This window comes from Epinephelus moara, chromosome 13 (assembly GCF_006386435.1).
Source record: "Epinephelus moara isolate mb chromosome 13, YSFRI_EMoa_1.0, whole genome shotgun sequence".
Lineage (NCBI taxonomy): Eukaryota > Metazoa > Chordata > Actinopteri > Perciformes > Serranidae > Epinephelus > Epinephelus moara.
In genome coordinates this window covers 17,687,216-17,707,312 of record NC_065518.1, presented here as the reverse complement: position 1 = coordinate 17,707,312, position 20,097 = coordinate 17,687,216, and the positions used below count along the sequence as shown (strand labels likewise).

General features: G+C 37.7%; 1 protein-coding gene across 1 annotated transcript in view; it reads left to right on the top strand.

The window, feature by feature from the left end:
• The window catches only part of gfra1b (gdnf family receptor alpha 1b), a 29,693-nt gene extending 18,036 nt beyond the window's left edge, over positions 1–11,657 (top strand). Inside the window, exons 7-10 of the mRNA XM_050060437.1 lie at positions 3,134–3,268; positions 4,186–4,385; positions 8,249–8,296; positions 9,575–11,657. Of these exons, the coding sequence (XP_049916394.1) occupies positions 3,134–3,268; positions 4,186–4,385; positions 8,249–8,296; positions 9,575–9,727 (536 nt within the window). The 3' untranslated portion in view covers positions 9,728–11,657. The remainder of the gene's footprint in view (positions 1–3,133; positions 3,269–4,185; positions 4,386–8,248; positions 8,297–9,574) is intronic.
• The last annotated feature ends 8,440 nt before the right edge of the window (positions 11,658–20,097 follow it).

Here is a 20,097-nt window from a genome sequence, read left to right as displayed (position 1 = left end):
CCTGCGCTTTCATGTGATATGTGTGGCATTTCTGTGCGACCCTGCATTCGCGAGTAATCCATCCAAGAGTAATGTGTGTGCAAAGCTGTATGAAAGCTCTGTTATACATCATTTTAGTGTAAATTTATAATTTTTTATTCGCTGTAAAAACATTGGACTACCGACAAGTGCCTTGTCGGAAAGCTACGATTCCGCTGTTTCACGTGATATGCGTGGCTTCTCGCTATGATGCACGGTTGCGGAGAAAATCAATAGAGAAGAACAGGTGTGAATTTGGACGCACTATGCGTCGTTGGGGCCATAGGGTTAAATGCACCATTAGAAGGCTGGGGTAGAGATGCATGCAAAGAAAAAGCCCACATTTCTGGTCTAACATAGAAACACACCTTTTAAACATCATGAAAGAAACTGGGGATGCACCGATTTATCGGCTGAACATCAGTATCAGCCAATATTTGCCTTGTTGACTGCCATCGGTCTATCGGCAAATAAGATGGCATTCACCGATGGCAGTGGCCTTGTTTTCTGTTGTGTCACATCAAATTTGCGAAAGCTAAAAGTCAGGGCTCAGAACAAATGGCCACAAACTTAAATTAATGAGCAGGTGTAAGAAGAACACAATGACTGTTTGGCAAATGATTTGCTGGTAATTTATCACGTTTTCATGATGTGTTGAATGTAATCATATTGTGTAGTTTTAAGAAAGAAACCTGAATAAATACAGTTGTTTAAAGGAGAAATTTGCTGATGTTTTTCAACAATATAAAAAAAGATATTTGAGAGAGAATTATGATATAAATTAGACATAGTGAAAAGGCTTTTGAGGTTTAATTACAGGTTTTTTATGTGAAAGGTTAATCACTTTTAAAAAGTTCAGCTATTTCTTTCAAGTGTAAATTTCTTTGTTTCCCGGCACAAAAGGGGGGGATAATTAACAAACACAAAATTTAAAAAAGTATAAAAACATCAGTATCGGCATCCCTAATATCAACTATTTTTTTGGATATGCACAGATATCACAACGCTGACCTTTTCAAGAAGGTGGCTGAAGAAATTAAAGAGGAAGGCTGTGTTCGCACACTAACAAGTTAGACATCAGTGGAAAACTTCTATGGAAAAAATCCTATTTTTAAGGAAAGAAGCAAAATGGCACAAGCGACTCAAGCTATTCCACTTTTCCATATTTTGACGTGATAAACGACATGTCAGGACACGTTAATCTGACTTTTCATGTCTGTAAACAGTCTTATTAGTGTAATCATCATTTTTATTAGCCATGTAAGCAGCTTAGTAGGAATATTGTCTTTATTGGAATAGTAAGGGTAAATAATGGAATATTTTGTGCACTTAAACATAGGCAGTGTACAGCTTTGGTCTGTGAAACACTGGGATGAACACACAATTGTCACATGACAACACAGACTACATGTGATGGCATTTTATTATGGATTAAATTGTTGCACAGGCATTGCTTCTTTGTAGGCTGGTACAGTGTGCTGACTAGCAAGCCACCTAACTTGATCTTAAATTATTCCCCCTTGTAGAGATTTGGGCACCAGATCAAATAGGAAGGCGGCTGAGATCACAGTTGATAAACTGCAAATCCATAGGGTCTACATAATGACACAATTCGGACATTATAGTGCTGTGCGGAAGTAGTGCCTCTTTGGTCAGTCTTTCTTCCATCAGCAGGTTGCATTACGTAGAAAGGAAAAATTTTGTCCCACTGAGTTCTAGTAATGACATTTGATGGCAGGGCAACAGTGACCAATTGCAAACTCAATAGGCAGACATTTTAATGTACGCCATTCACATTCTGCTTCACACAGGTTACTCCCTTTAATGGCTCCCCCTGGCTTAACCACTCATCTCTGTCTCCGCATGCAGAAATTTGCATGTACTTGCACAGCTAATAAGTATGAGCCTATAAAAGGGCAACAGTTTCCTTCAGTTACATCAGATCAGTCAAAAATTGTTTCATATGACTTTCTGATTATGAAGCACGAGTTGGTGACCATTTTTGACTCCCAATTGGCGATAAACAACAGCAGCCCTAAAACAACACAGAATAACAATCTCCACAACTGCAGTCTGCCACCTTTGTTGACATGAGTGCGTCTTTGAATTAGTGGGAGACCAATTAACCAGTCGGCCGATAAATCTGATGCCAGCACTAACGAGGCCAATAACAGAAAATGTCAAAAAACGATCCGTTAATTTCAGTTGGGAGTGAATGTGATTCATTCACAGGGATACACTCACTCACTGGATGATTCAGTGATTTGGTCACTGACAGTACAAAGCAAACATGAGTGATAGACAATCACTAAGTCACCCTAAGACCGCCCCCTCCCTTTTTCTACTTCTCATGTCCACGAGTCTCGAAGAACAACCAAATATTTTATTGAATAATTAGCCTAATTGTCATGAGAATACATGTAGAGTAGGACTTCATTGTGGTACGTTTCAGTGTGCAAACCATATTGTTATCTTTATTCTTTTTTTTTTTTTCTTCTGGACATTTATTTGGTTGATACAGTTTTTAATTTTTAAAAAGGTGCACTGTAGACAGAGTGCAGAAGTCCAGCAATTTTGTGTCTTATTTGTTATTATTATCACTAAAACCAACAACAACATGATATCAGCATTATATATCAGCCCCTCTGCTCTCTCAACATCAGCATCATCCATTGAAAAACTCATATCGGTCGAGCGCTTCTCTGAATAATGTGCATGTTGTTGAACAGGCCGTGCCACATAATAATGGGGATCCTGTACAAGTCAGTGAGGCTTATAATCTGCAGCAGGTTGTTGTGTCAGTGTCGAGGCAGAGGGCAGAGTTGATGGGTTCCACCCATTCTGCCAGCATAACCGTATTTAAAAGGTTGAAGCCTTTGTAAACAGAATTAAAGTTATGCATCATAACACAGCTCTACAATGAGGTACCCTGCAATCCAATGCAATTCTGGAAGTAAAAGCTATAATATTGGATAAGCTTGCTCTCATTTGCTGACCTGTCCATTCAAATTTCAACATAAAACGAAAACCAGCCTGTTAACAGAGGGTCTCAGGTATGATAATGAGTTCACAGGTACAATGGCTAACAATAGTTTTCTCCTCTTTTATGCTGCAGGTACTGTGATGACACCCAATTATGTGCGATCACTTGGTATTAGCCTGTCACCGTGGTGCGACTGCGGCAGCAGCGGGAACAGCAAGCCGGACTGTGATAGATTTGCGGAGTTTTTCACCAGCAATCGATGTCTACGTGAGTTTTTGTACTGTAGAAATAACGTTTCCTTCCAATCTTGCACTATTCTTCCCTGCATAAGGCCAGAGTAATCATTTGTATAGTCTAGATTTGAATTGGCCTTATGAAACTGTTAACTGGGAGACAATGACTGGAAACTGAAAGAATACATGATTATCTATCAGGTGTTGGCCTTTTAAATACAACTTCTATCACTTTGCCTGTTATATAAGCAATAACTTCTTGAGCATTTATTTTGTTGTTTCACTCATATGCAAGATGAGTGGCATTCAGTGGCATTTCCACATTTAAACATAAGAATATAACAGAGCAATTTTACTGAATTGCAATGTCCTAAATTACTCTGACAATAACTCACGCCCAGCCGGTTTTCACTATGATAAAGACTAGATGTACAAAAAGGAGTTCTTTGCCCACATTTTATTTTGCTCATGGAAAGGTATCTTAGATTAAATGTCAAATTAACTATGAGAAAATTACATAATGTAAATCATTTTAGAAGTTTTCTTATTTCAGGTGGTTATGAAGTTCATGATTATGAATCATAGCCATTAGGCAGACACTGCTTTTAAAAAGGTTCTTGAGAAAGGTCAAGAAGTTTCTTTTTCCTACACTATTATCTGAAGTATCAATTATAAGTGGTTTTTAGTTGGACATGAACAAAATGTTTTGGGCCCTGCCACTTGTACTTATTTCCAAGGCAAGGACAGAAGACACCCCCACTCTCACACCCCCACACCCCGTTTTTAAGTGGTTTTATTGTTGGCACTGCTGTCACAAAGTAATGATACTAGATGCATATTTCCGAATATTTTCTCATTTTCCCTGTCACATTTAATTATATACTGTCTAGTTAAGTACAGATTTTGTACAGGATCAAGAATGCCACTAATTAATACACTATATCCTCATAGGTAATGCCATCCAAGCATTTGGCAATGGTACTGATGTTGGAGTTTGGCAACCCCAGCCCCCAATTCAGCCGACTGTACTAGAGCCAAGCATCACTCGGAGGGGTAAAGACCGAACCGGTAACGCACTGAATGCACTGACAGACATGACCAAACTGGATCTTGATGACAACTCATTATATCACATCTGTGGCACCTTACAGGTAAGGTTTCAAAAAGTAAAGTAAAATAAGATTTTCTGCGTTTGAATTAAGGCTGCGTCTTTTGTTCTGACCTAAAATACTGATGTTATATTTCAAAATAAAAGCCGCATGTCATAAAAAATAATGGAAAAGAGAGAGAAGTGTAGGTGGAATCACAAACCAATCTGAAGACACAAGCAACATTCTGTTAGCCCTTTCTAGTCAGCTTAGCGGTACATTTTATGCGGCTGCATAGTTTCTATATGCTTACAAACAAAAGTGGCAAAAGTCTCAAAAGTAACTGAGCAACTCAATTTGATATGACTGTCAGTCAGCTTGTACCTCTGTTGATCTCATTAACAGAGAAACTTTTTTGGTCTTGTAAGAAATTCCTTGCCGAAATAAAAGGGTACAGCTACATTGCCAAGGTAATTACTTCTGATTATCATAATAATGACTCATCTCAGTGCCGTCCTTTGCAGTAAGTGGATGTAAAAAAATAAAATAAAAATTAAAAAGAAAGCATTGCTGTTTTTAAGGGAAAATCAAAGAACAAACATGAAATCCTTCCACACCACGACAAATGTTTTGATTAATTTCCAGGCTTTTTGTCCTTGTAAAATCTGAAGGCATCAGAAACCTCTCAAAAGTTGTGAGAGAAAGTGCCTGAGTCTAAATTGAGACCTAAACACCAGGTAGTGATCTATTCGGAGCGTCTGTCTGAGTGTCAGACGTCTGGCTCTGTCACCTTGATGGATCAGCGATGGTTTTTATGATGGCATGCACAGAATCCCCCCTCCTGGGCAGAAAGATGAGACGTCAGTGTGGAGTCAGAGTTTCCAAAGCTGTCATGTCAAAGCTAATTGGTTGCCACAGTAACATCAGAAATGGCCCACAGGGGTAGTGTGTCTGTCTGTGTGTGTGTCTCTGTAAGCAGGGACACAATATCATTGTAAGGATGTACCAAATCTTTGTCACCCAGAATGAGTTTTATGTTTACTTAAATCTCTTTTAGCTTTGTAACAACCATAGATGCTCATGATTAAATAATAAAAATGCTGCATTCGAGCATAATTAGTAGTAAACTGAGTTGCTTTAACAGTGCCTCAATAAAAATACAAGCTTTACAAAGAAGAGATTGAAGGTTTGTTTTTGACCTTGGAAAACTGTATCTGACAAAACAATCTCTGTTTGCTAGCAGTGCTGAAATTTGTGATTATATGATGTGATTTTTCTCAGCAGATTCAGTTTGTACAGTTGTCAGGTTGTTCTCATTCAAGTTCTATTAAGTACGGAACTTTACGTTAAGTACGTAACGTAACAACCAACCATGTTTCCTTTCCTAAACCTTACTTAACATTACTTTAAGTTCGTCACACGATGATGTGTATCACTGATTCTTTTCGTACACCTATCCTACGTAACTTTACTCTCCTAAACCTAACCTACGTAACTTTACGTTAAGTAGGTGACATGACAAGGCCCACCCATGATTCTTTTCCTAAACCTAACCTATGTAATTATACGTTAAGTATGTAACATGAAAAGGCTCAACCATGATTCCTTTCCTAAACCTAACCTACGTAACTTTACTCTCCTAAACCTAACTTACGTACCTTTAGGTTAAGTATGTGACATGAGAAGGCCCAACAATGATTCTTTTCCTACACCTGTCCTGCATAACTTTATTCTCCTATACTTAACCTACATACATTTTATGTGAAGTACGTAACATGATGATGCCCAACAATGTGTTTCACTAAACCTAACCTACGTTACTTTGCTTTCTTAAACCTAATCCAAGTAACTTTATGTGAAGTACACAACATGATGGGACCCAACCATGATTCTTTTCCTACATAATTTTACCTTAAATACGTAACCTGATGATGCCCAACCATGGTTCTTTTCCTACATAATTTTACCCTAAGTGCATAATCTGATGATGCCCAACCATAATTCTTTTCCCAAACCTTACCTAACCTAACCAGTAGGGGGGCTAATTTGTTGAGTGCTAATTTTGTTTGATGTCCTATGTACCGTTGTATGTTGATACGTTGCAATTTTAGACGTCCAAATTTCAACTCCAGTGGAAAAACAAAATGGATGACGCCTGCGAGCTAGTTCAGGCAATCAGCTCAAGCTGCACTGATTCATACAAACACATCATACGTCACTCCCTATATGTCATCTACAGAACACACCCTCCCAATTTGGCGGTCTATTTAAGCTGCAAAATCTCCCCAGCTCTATCTTTGCATTGTGTATGCCACTGCGGCCCAGCATCAGGACTGCTGCTCACTCTTTCAGCCCCACCCCCACCCCAGCATCCACCTGCAGGCTCCAGCTAAAGGGGGGAAATATTTAATCATCACTCCCCAGTATCTCATGTAAACATATCTGTAGGGAGCGATGAGGCCGAAGTCTAGACACCAAACTCTAATTATGGTTTGCTGTTAAAATCAACATTTAAAACGTGGGTTGTCTGACTGAAATGGACTTTGTGGTGTGATTTTTTTTTTTCCAACTTCTGCTTCCCAGGTTAATAATGAATTTTTTATCTGAGATTTTAAACCAACATCTTCAATTCCTGAACAAACTCCTTCTGGTGAGGAAGACTGTGTGATATGATTGAAAGCTCCATAACAGCTAACTACTTATCTGACCTTGTGGTGTATTGTCATTTACGAAGGTCGTAATCGTTTTTCTTTGCTCTACCTAATTTAATTCACCATGTGTCTAACCCTGTGCATGAGCACACAAATCTCAGAGACCTCATGTAAAAAGTTTTCCAATGTTACTTTAAAAAGAGTGCTACCAGAAACGCTCATAGCAGTCTGAGATAATGACATGCAAATGGAATATTAGTTTGAAACATTAATGCATTTGTAGCAAATCAATTCAATGTGCTGATTTTGACATTTAACATCATAAATTAAATGCTTTGCTTAAATGTGCTTTTACAGTAGATGCTGCAGCTCCTTTGGGACTGTTTGGCTTCACCAGCACACTTCAGACCTCTGCTATTCTCTTCTGATAAATACTATGGGGCTATATTTTTAAATGAGATGATATCACATACTTTAAGGGAGACAATCTATCATATTGGCTTTTAATAGCGATAATATGATTTATCACCCGTAAAAACATCCTCCAGGAGGAAAGACCTCCTATAGAGCAATTAATCACTCTTCTCCAGAATCTGGGTTCACAGAATTCTTTCTACTTAAGAACCAACGCGTGGACTGTTTATTATGTTCCCAAACCACCACAGAGTCACTTTATCATTTTCTGTACTCCATCTCTGTATCTGTGAGTGTGTATTTGTGTGTGTGTGTGCAAATGTGTGCGGGTATATTTATGTGTGGCTGAAAAGGTTTGGAGCAGAAAAGTTTTAATGTATTAAACTGTCATAACCTTGAGCTGGCACAAACGGGGCATATCACACAGACAAACTTTTACACAAACACACACACTTGAATGTTACACCTCTTGCTCGAGGAGGATGATTATACAAAGAGGTTCATGTAGGTCTAAACTATGGGAATTGGTGGGGACTGAAAGTATTATCATAAATCTTATTGTTGTGTGTATTTTACTACACAGCTGTGGCAGTGGGAGTTTGGCTTGCGGTAATGATTTTTGCTTGACCTTGTTGTACTTTGAAGACTTTACCCTTCCTTTAGCCACAGTTCAACTTCCAGACAAAGACAATGCCAATAAACTGAGGCTGGATAAATGAATGATAATGTCTGCTGTAAATTTTATAGTGTTTTTGCACCACCTTCAGCCAGTTTGTGCTCTTGAGAGAAAGGCAAACAGACTCAAAAAATAATTAAAGTTAATATCTTATTGCCTTCTTCTCCTTATTTTCCTTCTTTCAGGCCCAAAAACTGGTGTCAAACCTGACAGTAGATACTTCTCAATGTGTGGTAAGAACTCTTACACTTTCACCATTTTATTTAAGTTTCTAATGAGAGCCCAAACCATAGATTTATAGGCTTTTCTATTTGAAAGTGTCAACAAAATCTAAAAATCTAAGATATATAACATATCTTTATATGGATTCTCCTAAATCGTAAATGGTAGTACTGCAAACATATCTATTTAGCATTTCTTTACTGCATTTTCCTGTCTCTGAACAGCTGACAAATGCAAACAACATAACAAATCTAGTTTCCTCCAAAATGTGGCTCAGTTGACCAAATTTAACCAAATAGGCAAAAGAAAATGCAAATGAATGCACATTTTATTAAATTTGGCTACACCAAGTTTTCCACCTCAGCCATCTGTAAAAACTTTTCAAATATTTCCAATATAAAAGACTATTTCTGACCTGACTTTCGAGGCCATTGGTATCAGAAAAGTTGCTATGAATGTAGTGCTACAAGCTACATAAACTGCAGGCTGTTCTCATGCACTGTTCATACGTATAGACGAATTTGGCGAGCGATTTGTGTATGCCGCCATCTTGCGGCGACGCCATCTTGCGGCGACGCCATTGCTGCGGTGACATGTGTCAGTCATCAATTCATTATGCTGTCATTGTGAACTGACTCTCTACAATGACAGCATCATGAATAGCTGGATTGATGATGTTAGACAGTGGCCTCCGGTAACTGATGAAGTTATCTTAAATGAGCACCGATATTAATTTAGAAATTAATCATTTGTTTGAGCGATAAGCAGAAAAGATTAGAGTAATAGGGAGATAACAGACTGTATCATTAAACACTGTGTAATATAACGTTAGCATACATTACGTGTGCTGACGTTAGCAAGCTAGCAGCGTGACATTTAATCATTTTTCCCTCAGCACTAGTTGGATAATTTATTAGCTGATCCGATCAGAGCCAATCAGATCACATCGATGGATGAGTGGAGTAGCTGCTACAGAGGTAGAATAAATGCAAACTTTTAGACCCAGTACAATGACATGTTAAGTTTCACTTTCGCTGTGCCTGATGTTCTGTTCCTCCGTCTGTACGTAAGATGCCGACGCCATCTGTGGGCCCATATTTGTTAGATATCATACAAACCATTATATTTGCCTTTTTGTGGGATTTTACTCGAACTGTTGCGGTACTTATTGTGATCTTTCATATCTCAGATTCATAGTGAAGCCCACAGAAAAAGCAAAAATCCATTTCAGAACATGTTTTTCAACTTTCCACTCAATGTAACACTAAAACTATGGTCTTTTCCCTCAGAACCATCAACTGGATGAGTCTAGAGACTCAAATGCCATTTCTAGAAGCTCAGCACCTGAATTCACCTGCCTAGACCCCTCAAGTATGCTCCTCGCACTTGCCGTTGCTTTAACACCAATAGTATTACAGCCTAAAGGCGTCCAGTTTTTGTAGGATCTGAGGACTGCTGTACGGATCAACACACTTATCTCAAGAACTGATTCAACCCATTTTGATTTAGACATTTGCCAAAGTGTTACACATGCATTTTTCTTGAGATGGAAATGGAAAAACCAAAAAACAGAGCACTGAAATCACAGACAACAGTGGATTACATATCTGAGGAGTCCATGTTGACTGCTGCTGAAAACAGACCTGCTGATGCTGCTGCTGAGATATCAGTTCATTTGCCTGCCATGCCTCGTGGGGGCAATTTGGTGACTTCAAGAATCAGATTCACACTGAGGAACACTCTTTTTCTGGAATTAAACCCTGTGATCTGATAAGCAGCATGTGAATAAATCCACTTCTTTGGAATGTGTTGCAATCAGTGCACATTCGACTGAACGGACTGCCAATGTGCTGAACAGTGTTTTGGGGATAAAGTGGATCATTCTCTGCATAACTGTGACTTTAATTTGTCCTGCCAGCAAACTTGCTTTAGTTCATGAAAAGGAAAACTAAGTGTTGATATGTAACTGCTGAGCTATGATATGTCACAAGGGACAACAAACGCATTTCACAGACACACTGTATGGAATATGACTCATAAAACATTTTAACTCGTTTAAAATCTCACAACATATTGTCAGAGTATCCTCAAAGGACAACGACATATCAGCCAGAAGAAAGTAAAGATTTTCTCTCCTACATGTTCGGTACTAGGTATAGATCAGTTTTGTAGATTTATTTGATTGTTATGGCGGTTTGTGGTTTTATCACATCGCCTCTAAAAGAACATTTTGTACATAAGATACATAAAGTGTACACTCTTATTACAGTATGATGCTGTTAGCTTGTAACATATTGTCTGTAATGTTTTTGAGAGTCTATGTTAGTATCTGGTGACTGAGGCATCTCAGCGTCATCCAGTGTGGCTATGATTTATAAAATGTGACGGGGTATGGTTCTTTACTCATGTGGTTACAGATATGACTATTGTGTGATTATATTTTGATTGCAAAGTGAATAATGTTATCTTAAACAGTATTTTTCTTGAGGAGTATCAAACTATCTGTAACAGCAACAAGAACATAAAGAATTTACAAAAGTGTCTTTAATGGTTCAAACAAAGTAATGTTATTCTTCTGTTCTGCTGAAAGTGAATATGTTTTGATGGTTTGATTCAGATTCTTCAGACTGACCCTATTTGATTTGATTTTTTTCACTTTATTGTGTCCTGGTGGAGGGCAAATGACGGGGGTTTGACGAATAAAGAATGTGTACATATCCACTAGTAGAGCAAATGCCGAAAGACAAAAGCCAGTAGACAGAAATTGCAATTACTGCTGGTGCACATGAGGGACAAGATGAAAATATTTACATGGTTATTATAAATCTAATGACACACTAATTAACAAAGACATTCAAAGAATGTACAACATAATGACAACCAACACTGAAAACTTGTTTTTAAACATCCTTGACATGTCAAATGTGTCTGTTAAAATCACTTCAATGTATGATCCCTGTAAACATCTAACGATGCTCCAGTTGGTATTTTTCAAAGGTTCAAAAGAGGTTTTGATCAGAATACTACATAAGAGGGGCTCGAAATACTTTTTTCTTTGTACATCCACCGTTTTTGTTTTTCTTTTTCCCTGCACCAAAATTTGGTATTTTTGTTCTTCTTTCTCAAAAGAGATCCAACATCAACCGCTGTGACATTTTCTTTTTTATGACACTTCAAATATGAGGAAATTGTCAGCTTGTTAGAATGTAATTTGAGCTGACTTTCCCTTAAATTGATTAAAAAACTGTACTGTAAAACAACAAATTTAATATCCTGAAAGGATCCTATGAAGAATTACAAACTCTGATGGAAAGAAATATATTCATTTATTTTCTGAGAGTTAAAAATGTGGACATTTTCAATTTGTTACTATGGCATTTGAGCTGATTTTCCCAGTGCAGCAATATACAATTGATTGTACAAATTACACTTCTCAACAAACCTAACATAGAAATATCTTTTTCAAATTAGGATTTAATTTGTGACATCAGATAATAAACTAGACTAATATAATATATTTTTGATGTAATGCCAGTCTTTTTTCATCCTTTGTCCGTAACAGCACAAAAAGATGCGTATCAAAGTCCAAGTGGCGGGTGGGCTGACCGAGTTTTACATGGTGCTGCTGTTGCGCTGTGCCGTGCTGCTCTGTCTTGTCTGTCCGTGCGTTGCTGGTGCCCTCTTTTTGCACTGCGATGTAGTTAATTTGTTTTTCATTGCGTGAGAAAATGGACATGTGGCAAGAGAGCATGTGAAAAGTGTCAACTGCGTGAGTCTCATGAGTTGTCACCATGCACTATATATGGTATTTCGAGCCCTGATAACCACTTATTTAATTTGACCAATAGTTACTACCACCATAAACTCGAAGATATCTCATATAGGAGGCCACTTTTGTGTACAAGCAGCTATGAAAAACCTTTTGGTTATCTGTTCAGTGTTTGCCAAACAGATAAAATAAAACAAGTGAACAGTGACTCATGCTGGTTTCTACAATCAACCACAAATAACACATCTCGTTTGTGGCTCATATCCTTCATTTCCCCCCTCAATGTTAGTTTATCTGTATTTTTAGCAACCAGGAGGGACTCTTGTAAAGCAGGATTATACGACAGCACCACTCAGACAGACTGCCATTGTCAGTCAGATCACATCAGTCCCGGTGCGGAGTGACACAGGAGGACAAGGACGCAGCCTGCAGAGGACAGACTGCTCAGTGGACGGGAGGTGGACACGTCGGTCTCGCCAAGAATATGACACACCTGTTTTGGCACAGTGATGGAATACTTGACCTAGAGGGAGAGCCTAAGATTTATTAGACGTGTCACAGAACTGAAAAGGCTAAAATATCCTCCTCATGTTATGCATGAGATGGAAATGACAACTGGACATTTGAACTGATATGGGAGGGAAGAATAGTGATTGGAGGGATTCTAGCACATTACTTCCAATAAATCCTTGTAAATCCCAATAATATGGGATTATACAAATGTGTTTTTAAAACTTGTACACTTTAGAGGCATTGTTCAACATTTTGGGAAACTATTTGAGTTTAAAAAAAAATACCAAATTTCATAAAGTGACCAACACAAAAAAGAACTGATCCTACTATTATTGTATTGCGTGTGTAGTCAAAGCTTGACATAGCTTCTTCCTCTGTGCTGCAGAGCTTTATTGATGTTAGAAAAATATTAAAAACCGTGCTGTTATGATAGCCGACCTGTCCCCTCAGTCCACAGCTGACACTAGAGAAACATACTAGAGTGCCCTGCTGAAATTTTCTTTTAGAAATGAAAGTATATAGGCCAATTAGGGAGCCATTTTCAAAGATGTAAAAGCGAATGAGCTTGGGGCTTAAAGCCACAGATAGGACGGGGAAGTCAATCAGTTTTTGATTTGTCACACGAAATCATAAGAATACAGTTTCATTGAAATGCAATCTGTCAGTTCCTTTAATTTATGCATTTAAAACAGTGTAATAATAATAAGTATATCTCTGAGGGTTCTTGTGGCCTGAGAGTAGAAGCTCTCAGGGCCGGCCCGGTGTAACAGGCACTTTCCTCCTAACCCCAGCAGGGAGAAAAGGCTGTTATCCAGGTGGTTGGGATCTTTAATGATTCTCCTGGCCTTATTTTTGCAGCACCTGGTGTAAACATCTTTTAAGCAGGACAGAGTCTCAGTGTATTGAGAATGCATTATAAATCACCAGCTTTATTTATTAAGTTATATATCTACACTTTGGCATGCGACACATTAATCAAGCACATGAGTCTTTCATGCTAGGGCTGCAGGTAATGATGTCATGATGATGAATTTTCATTGTCAATTAATCTGTCAATTTTTGTCTGGATTAATCAATTAATTGTTTGGTCTGTGAAATGTCAGAAAATGGTGAAAAATGTGAGAGAGAAAAATCAGTGTTTCCCAAAGCTCAAGGTGACGTCCTCAAATGTCTTGTTTTGTCCACAAAGATAATTCAGTTTACTGTCACTGAGGAGCAAATAAACCAGGATATACTCAAATTTAAAAAGCTGGAATCATAGAATTATGACTTTTTTTTCTCTTGACAAATCACTCAAACCAATTAATCAATGATCAAATTAGTTAGCTAGTTGACAACCAATCAATAACCAGTATTCTATTAATTGTTGCAGCTCTCTTTAACATAGAAAAAAAAGTAATTGTGAAAAGTTTCTGACAGTATTACCTATGTATTAGCTACCTAAATGTCTAAGAGTTACTACAAATTATCTATAAAGGACATTTTTATTTTTGTTCGTTTAATGTCCTTGAGCATGTTCATTAAAGTCATTTTACCTTATTTTAATGTCTAAAAATGGATATTAGAACACAGCACGACTCAAATTTCCAAACTCATGCACCTCCTCATTTAATTGCAGTATTATTACATTCAGAGATGTGACTGACATTACAGTTTCACTGTCGAGGTGTTTAAAATGCAACGCACACCACAGAAAGTTGACTGAAGCCCCAAGTAAAGAATAGTTGTCATTAAACCTATGATAAATATTATTGCTCGCCAGGTTTACTGTTCTGTTGCCATAAAGCCCTGAGGACTGGGTGATAGTGTTTTGAGACTCCCCCTCCCACGACTATAAAACCACTGCAGGTCTACTCAATCCAAATGTTCACCCTTGGCATAGATTAAAGAGAGCACTGATAAACAGTTCAATCATAGCAGCTCTGCCTGCTAGGGATCACGTCTAATTACTGAAACTTTGACCTCTCCAGCAACATTGTTTCAGCACCTCCAAACTACTCTGTGGATTTCACCTTTTCCATTAACCAGGAGAGCGGCAGCAATTTCACTTTATTACTTTCTTTTTTTGTTGTTGTGTCCAAATGTCAGGGTGTGCCTGATTTTTTCACAGTAAACACTTCATGGCATCAGTTATTTCAGACGCTTCCCCTCACATCTCTTTCAGAATAGTGCAGGAGCAAAGATAAGAGATAATAATGCTATTTGTTGATTGCACATTGAAGCCAAAACCATGAGCTCTACTTGACTGAAAACTTTTAATTCCTGGGTAGATTTAGAAAGTAGAGTAGAGTAAGTTTGAGATCTGGAGATGACCTTTTAGTGTCCAAGCTAGAGAGGGACACATTAACCTGTTGACTTCAACAGGATTTGATCTTGAAATGGCAAGTAAATGACAAACTACAGTGGAGTTTAAGAGTGTTATACCTTTGTATTTTTACAACTTTTTTTATTTCATGTTCAATTTTTGTTTTTAATTCAGTTTAATCTCAGTTAATTTCCAAATTGGCTCTGCTCAGTTCAGTTTAGTTTATATTGTTCAAAAAGGTTAAAATTTAGTTTAGTTTTTACTACTTAAGTATTGCAATACAAAATATTTCATTTCATTTTAGCTAGTTTTGTAAGTACACAATATCATTTCAGTTAGTTTTCGATTTTTCTCTGAAGTCTAGTTTTTATTTTTACTTTAGTAACTAAAGCGTTTTTTCACTCCTCACTTTAGTTTTTAGTTTATGTTTAGCCAACCACAATAACCTTGGCTGCAACTAACAATTATTACCAGAGTTCAAGATGACATCATCAAGTGTCTTTAGAGAAAAAGCAACAAAACCTCACATAGAAAATCTATTAAATTATTGGCATTTCCACTTAGTTAATGATTTAAACTATTCACCAATTATCATCATTTTTACTACTACTACAACAATGTGGTTTCAAGTTTCAATTATAGAAATAAAACGTTTGTTCAACCAACAATAACCGTTCCGTTTTTATTCCTTTAAGGGCTATTCTGACTGATAATAATATAAATTCTGTAACACTGAAATACCACAAAGCCACAACATTTTGAGATGGTTATTGTACCATGAAAATCTTGTACTGTTGCAACCCCAACTACTACTTCTACTACCACTACTTCATGGTAAACCTGCATGAACAACAAGAATGACAAAGGAATTCCGTTGACCAAAATAGTCATTAAGGCATTATGTGAGAATAATCTAAACACTTCACGATACTTCATGATACTGTAAACTGAAGACTAATCAATGGACATTGTGGCTACATCAGATGGTAGAAACTGTATTACCAACATTTGCCACAAACAATCTGGAAACATAGTTAATTGTTCGTGTTATTTATTGTAACTAATGGGAACTCAAAGTAGGCCTGCTAATTTCCTATAATATTCGTCATTTGCTAACTTAACTAAGCAAATTACCCCCGTACCTACAACTACTATTGACCCTAAAAAAAAAACTATTAAATTCCATTAACTTCCAATAGCTTTTAAAGTGGGCTTGCAGCTCTACAAGCTCTCTTCAGTGAAGATCAAATGGACAGTCTCTGTGCTATGAGCCTGTGATGTAAAGACGACTTCCAAAAAAAGCCCTTACTGAAGAACCAGGGTCATTTTCATGAGTGATACTAAGCATATAACTGTGGACTGCCACGCCACTTAGCCAGTAGTTCAGCACCACGGAGAGCGCCACTTCCACAAAGGGCAACCTGGGGTGAAAATGGAGAATATGACACCAGCTGTTCTCAATCAAAGTAATGACTATCCCACATGAGAATTGCCCCCAGCTTCCCTTTAAATTACTGATGGCTGTTCAGTTTCCATAAGAGTCCAGAATCTCTCCTTTCCAACCCGTAGCTAAGCTCCTTTCTGTGTGTTAACTAAGGCAGTATCTTTCTGGTTTAGTCACAGTTTAGCTGCTTTTGAGCTTACACCCACTCCATCAAACAAGTACTCATCAGCTTTATTGCTGCATAATGTCATATTAGGAATCTCCTACTCCTACTGCAAATGTGTTCTGTCAAGTATGACAATACATGTACACAATATTTTGCAAAATGTCCCAACAAATTATTATTCTTTGTTTGTCACGAGTGATTTCATTTAAGGCAGCGTTGCTTATAGCAGTGACATCTGAGACCTTGACTCAGTGGCTTTGTCCTTCATGGAGGGAGGTGTGCACCCAGCTGGTGACTAATCGTTACACAAACACGAGACCTTAAATGACTCTGGTTGAGTAAATCTTCTGTTTTCAAGCTATTGGATATCGGCAAGCAGACTACTCACATAGAACAGATTTATTTTGTAAAATCAATATGTATGGAGTTGATATTTGGCAACTACAGTCTCTGACACTGTCACTTCCCACCAGCATACACTCAGCTCAGGACTCAACAGAAATTGGGGAGTGTCGATAGCAAACGTCCACCTCTAAGCCAAATCAGATACAGAGTCAGACAGCAGCAGGATATAGGCTACTGTTTAGTGAACTGAGACAGATACTAGGGCTATGAATTGGGAAGAATCTGGCACTACAATAGGTGAGTGTAGCAGCGATGTAATCCAAAAGAGCTCAGCAATGTGGATGTATTTATGATAAAAAAAAAACATAGGAATAGAAGGATATTTTATTTCTCTTAACAACTGCAAAGCAAGCTTCTAAATAAACCCACTGATTTAAGTTAAAACACTACATGACAACACCCATGTTAAGTTAACCATGAAGCCAATATTACAAAGAAATAGTTATGTGTATTGACAGTGTGGAGAAAAACAAACTATTTTGCTTCCCCGAAGCCAGAATACAACACTGCCCTCCTCTACTACAGATCTGAGACTGCCATGAAGTAAACAGACCTCATAAACAACAGTACCAGCGAGGCAGAAATATGCTGCAAGCAGAAATTCTGAGGTTCATGCCAGCATGGACTGTTAAAAGTTAAGAGCTGTGAAGGATCAAGATCTTTTTTTTATTTTCTTGGGGGTAGGGGGGTTTTGCTTCATTTTGATCGCGCAGATATAGTGTGAGAGGGAGAGAGTGGGGATGATGTGCAGCAAAGGGCCATGGGTAGGAATAGAAACGCCTTTTGTACATGGGGCACCTGCTTTTCCAGGTGAGCTAGTGGGATGCCCTGAGGATCAAGATCTTTGACAGTTTACAACACCTACACTAAAGATATCTTACAGGTTTTATAATAATCAGACAAAGGCTTATTCATTTAGGACCAAATCTGTGCTGGGCCCCCTGCAATTCTGCAGCAAGGGCCGTGACCCCCTATCGGTCATTTGCAAAAACATTTTTTTGCGGCTAGACAAAGGAACATGTTTGGAACTGGTGGCACCCCTATAGAGTAATTTCAAAATAATTTTACACACATGATTCAACATTGTTATTTAACATATCCTGCAAGTTTTGAAATAATTAGACAAACAATTTCTAATTTATAGTGTAATCTGTGCTATGCTCATTTTCACATTTGTAGCACCCCCAACTGGTCAGTTTGAATGAATCTTTCAGGATATTAAGGTACTAACATAAACATAACTTACAAGTTTCATGACCACTGGCCCAACAATTGTGGAGTTACACCTAATTAAGTGCTGACCCATGCCCCTTTGAAAGTTTATTGATCAATATTATCAAAATGTAATAAGATATCTACAAGCTTTGGATAAGCTTGGTCCAGTAATGATCCAAAGAAAATAAATATATAACTTTACATAGGTTACCGTTACAGCAATATAAGTTACAACATCATTATGAAACATATCCTGCAAGATTTGTAATGATGTAAAAACAATATCTAATTTTTTGTCTGATTTGTGTTGTGCACGTCAATTATTTTATTTCATTTTTGGTGCCCCCTAGTTGTCAATTCGAATAAAACTTCAGGGTATGTTACCTCTGGTACCTCTTTAGACATTCTGCAAGTTTTGTGATGATTGGCTCAAGGGCTGTGGAGTTAGGTCTATGTATGTGCTGAACCACACCCCCTCTTAAGTTCATTTGTCAATATCTCCAAATGCAATGAGATTTGATCACGCTTTTGATACCTTCTGATAAGCTTTATCCAGTGATGAAACCACAGAAAGTTTAGTACAAATTGGACCTATGATTTAGAAGGAAATGACAAAAATGTACATTTAAAAAAATTTAAAATGGCTGAAAATTTTACCTTTATGGCTGCTGTGTGTTTTTCCTGAAGCACATTGAGCTGCACTTGTGTGTCAGATTTATAGTAAATCTGACTCAAGGTGTAACAGGCATGGCCTTTTAAAAGTTGAATATATGGGCCTTATTATAGTGCCTCCATGTGGCAAATTGGCGTCATAATCTTGAGCAACATTCAAACACAACTTCCAGTCATTGGAGAAAATGAATCCAATCAAAAACAATAGGGTTTCAGTCCTTTGGGCTGGAACCCCTAAATATGCTTCAATTCAGCCAACAACACCATGACAACTTACATACAGGTACTCATAATTCACTACAATGTACATCAAGATACCAAAATGTACCTGCCAAACAATGAAAGACAAATGAGCTCTGTTCCAAAAAGGATACCAAGCAAATACTGCACATAGTGTATGTAGACAGCAGAGTAGAAGAAGACATAGGCAACAAGCAGATGCCAATACAAATGTAAGAGGCATGAAGAGCAACCACTTGACATAACCTCATATTCCCAGGCACACAAACACAAACTGAACAGAGGTACACATACAGTAGTCCTACCTTGTTGAAGAGAAGCAGCACCCCTCAAACTCTCAGCAGAGCACTGGTGGTCCCACAGTTAGCCACAGTCCCAGAAGAACTAGCAGCGTCCATCTTTAAAAGACAAGTTCGCGGCTAGCTTAACAGCTAACACGAAGTCCAGCTCTAACACCTCCACAAAGCCGTCCTGAAGTGACAGTAGAGTGTTGTCAGAGAGCAAACATAGCTCATTACCGTATTTACATGTATGTATTATTATTTAACTGTACTTACGGCGAAGTTACAGACCGGTTTGTAGACGAGGAGCTCGGTAGCTAACGTTAGCTTAGCTTTAACCGACGAAAAGTAGTTGGCAGTTGGTTTAAATACCCCTCCTTGTCACAGGTGTGCTGTTCAGGTACATGACTAAAATACCCTTACTTTGACCAGCTGTGTGGGAAAACTATCAACTTCTGACGATATCTCCAAGGTGGCAAAAAGTAGTAGGTAAAAGGTAAAATAGGATAACTAAGGTTTCACATCTTTTATTATTATTATTATTATTATTATTATACTATTGTGTTGTTATTGCATTATATACAAATGTCCCTTGCATGATATAATCATGTTGATTTTCTCATGTTGGTAATAAGAAAACTGCAGCTAAAATAATGAGGGTATAACAGCAAAAATGATTTTAGGATGTTGCATTATATTCATTGTTTGCCTTTTAATTAAAATATATTTTCACAATACTCTTAAGTTTTTATGGGAAAGGGTTTTTGAGTGAGTACTTGATGCATTCAGGTAAAATGAGACA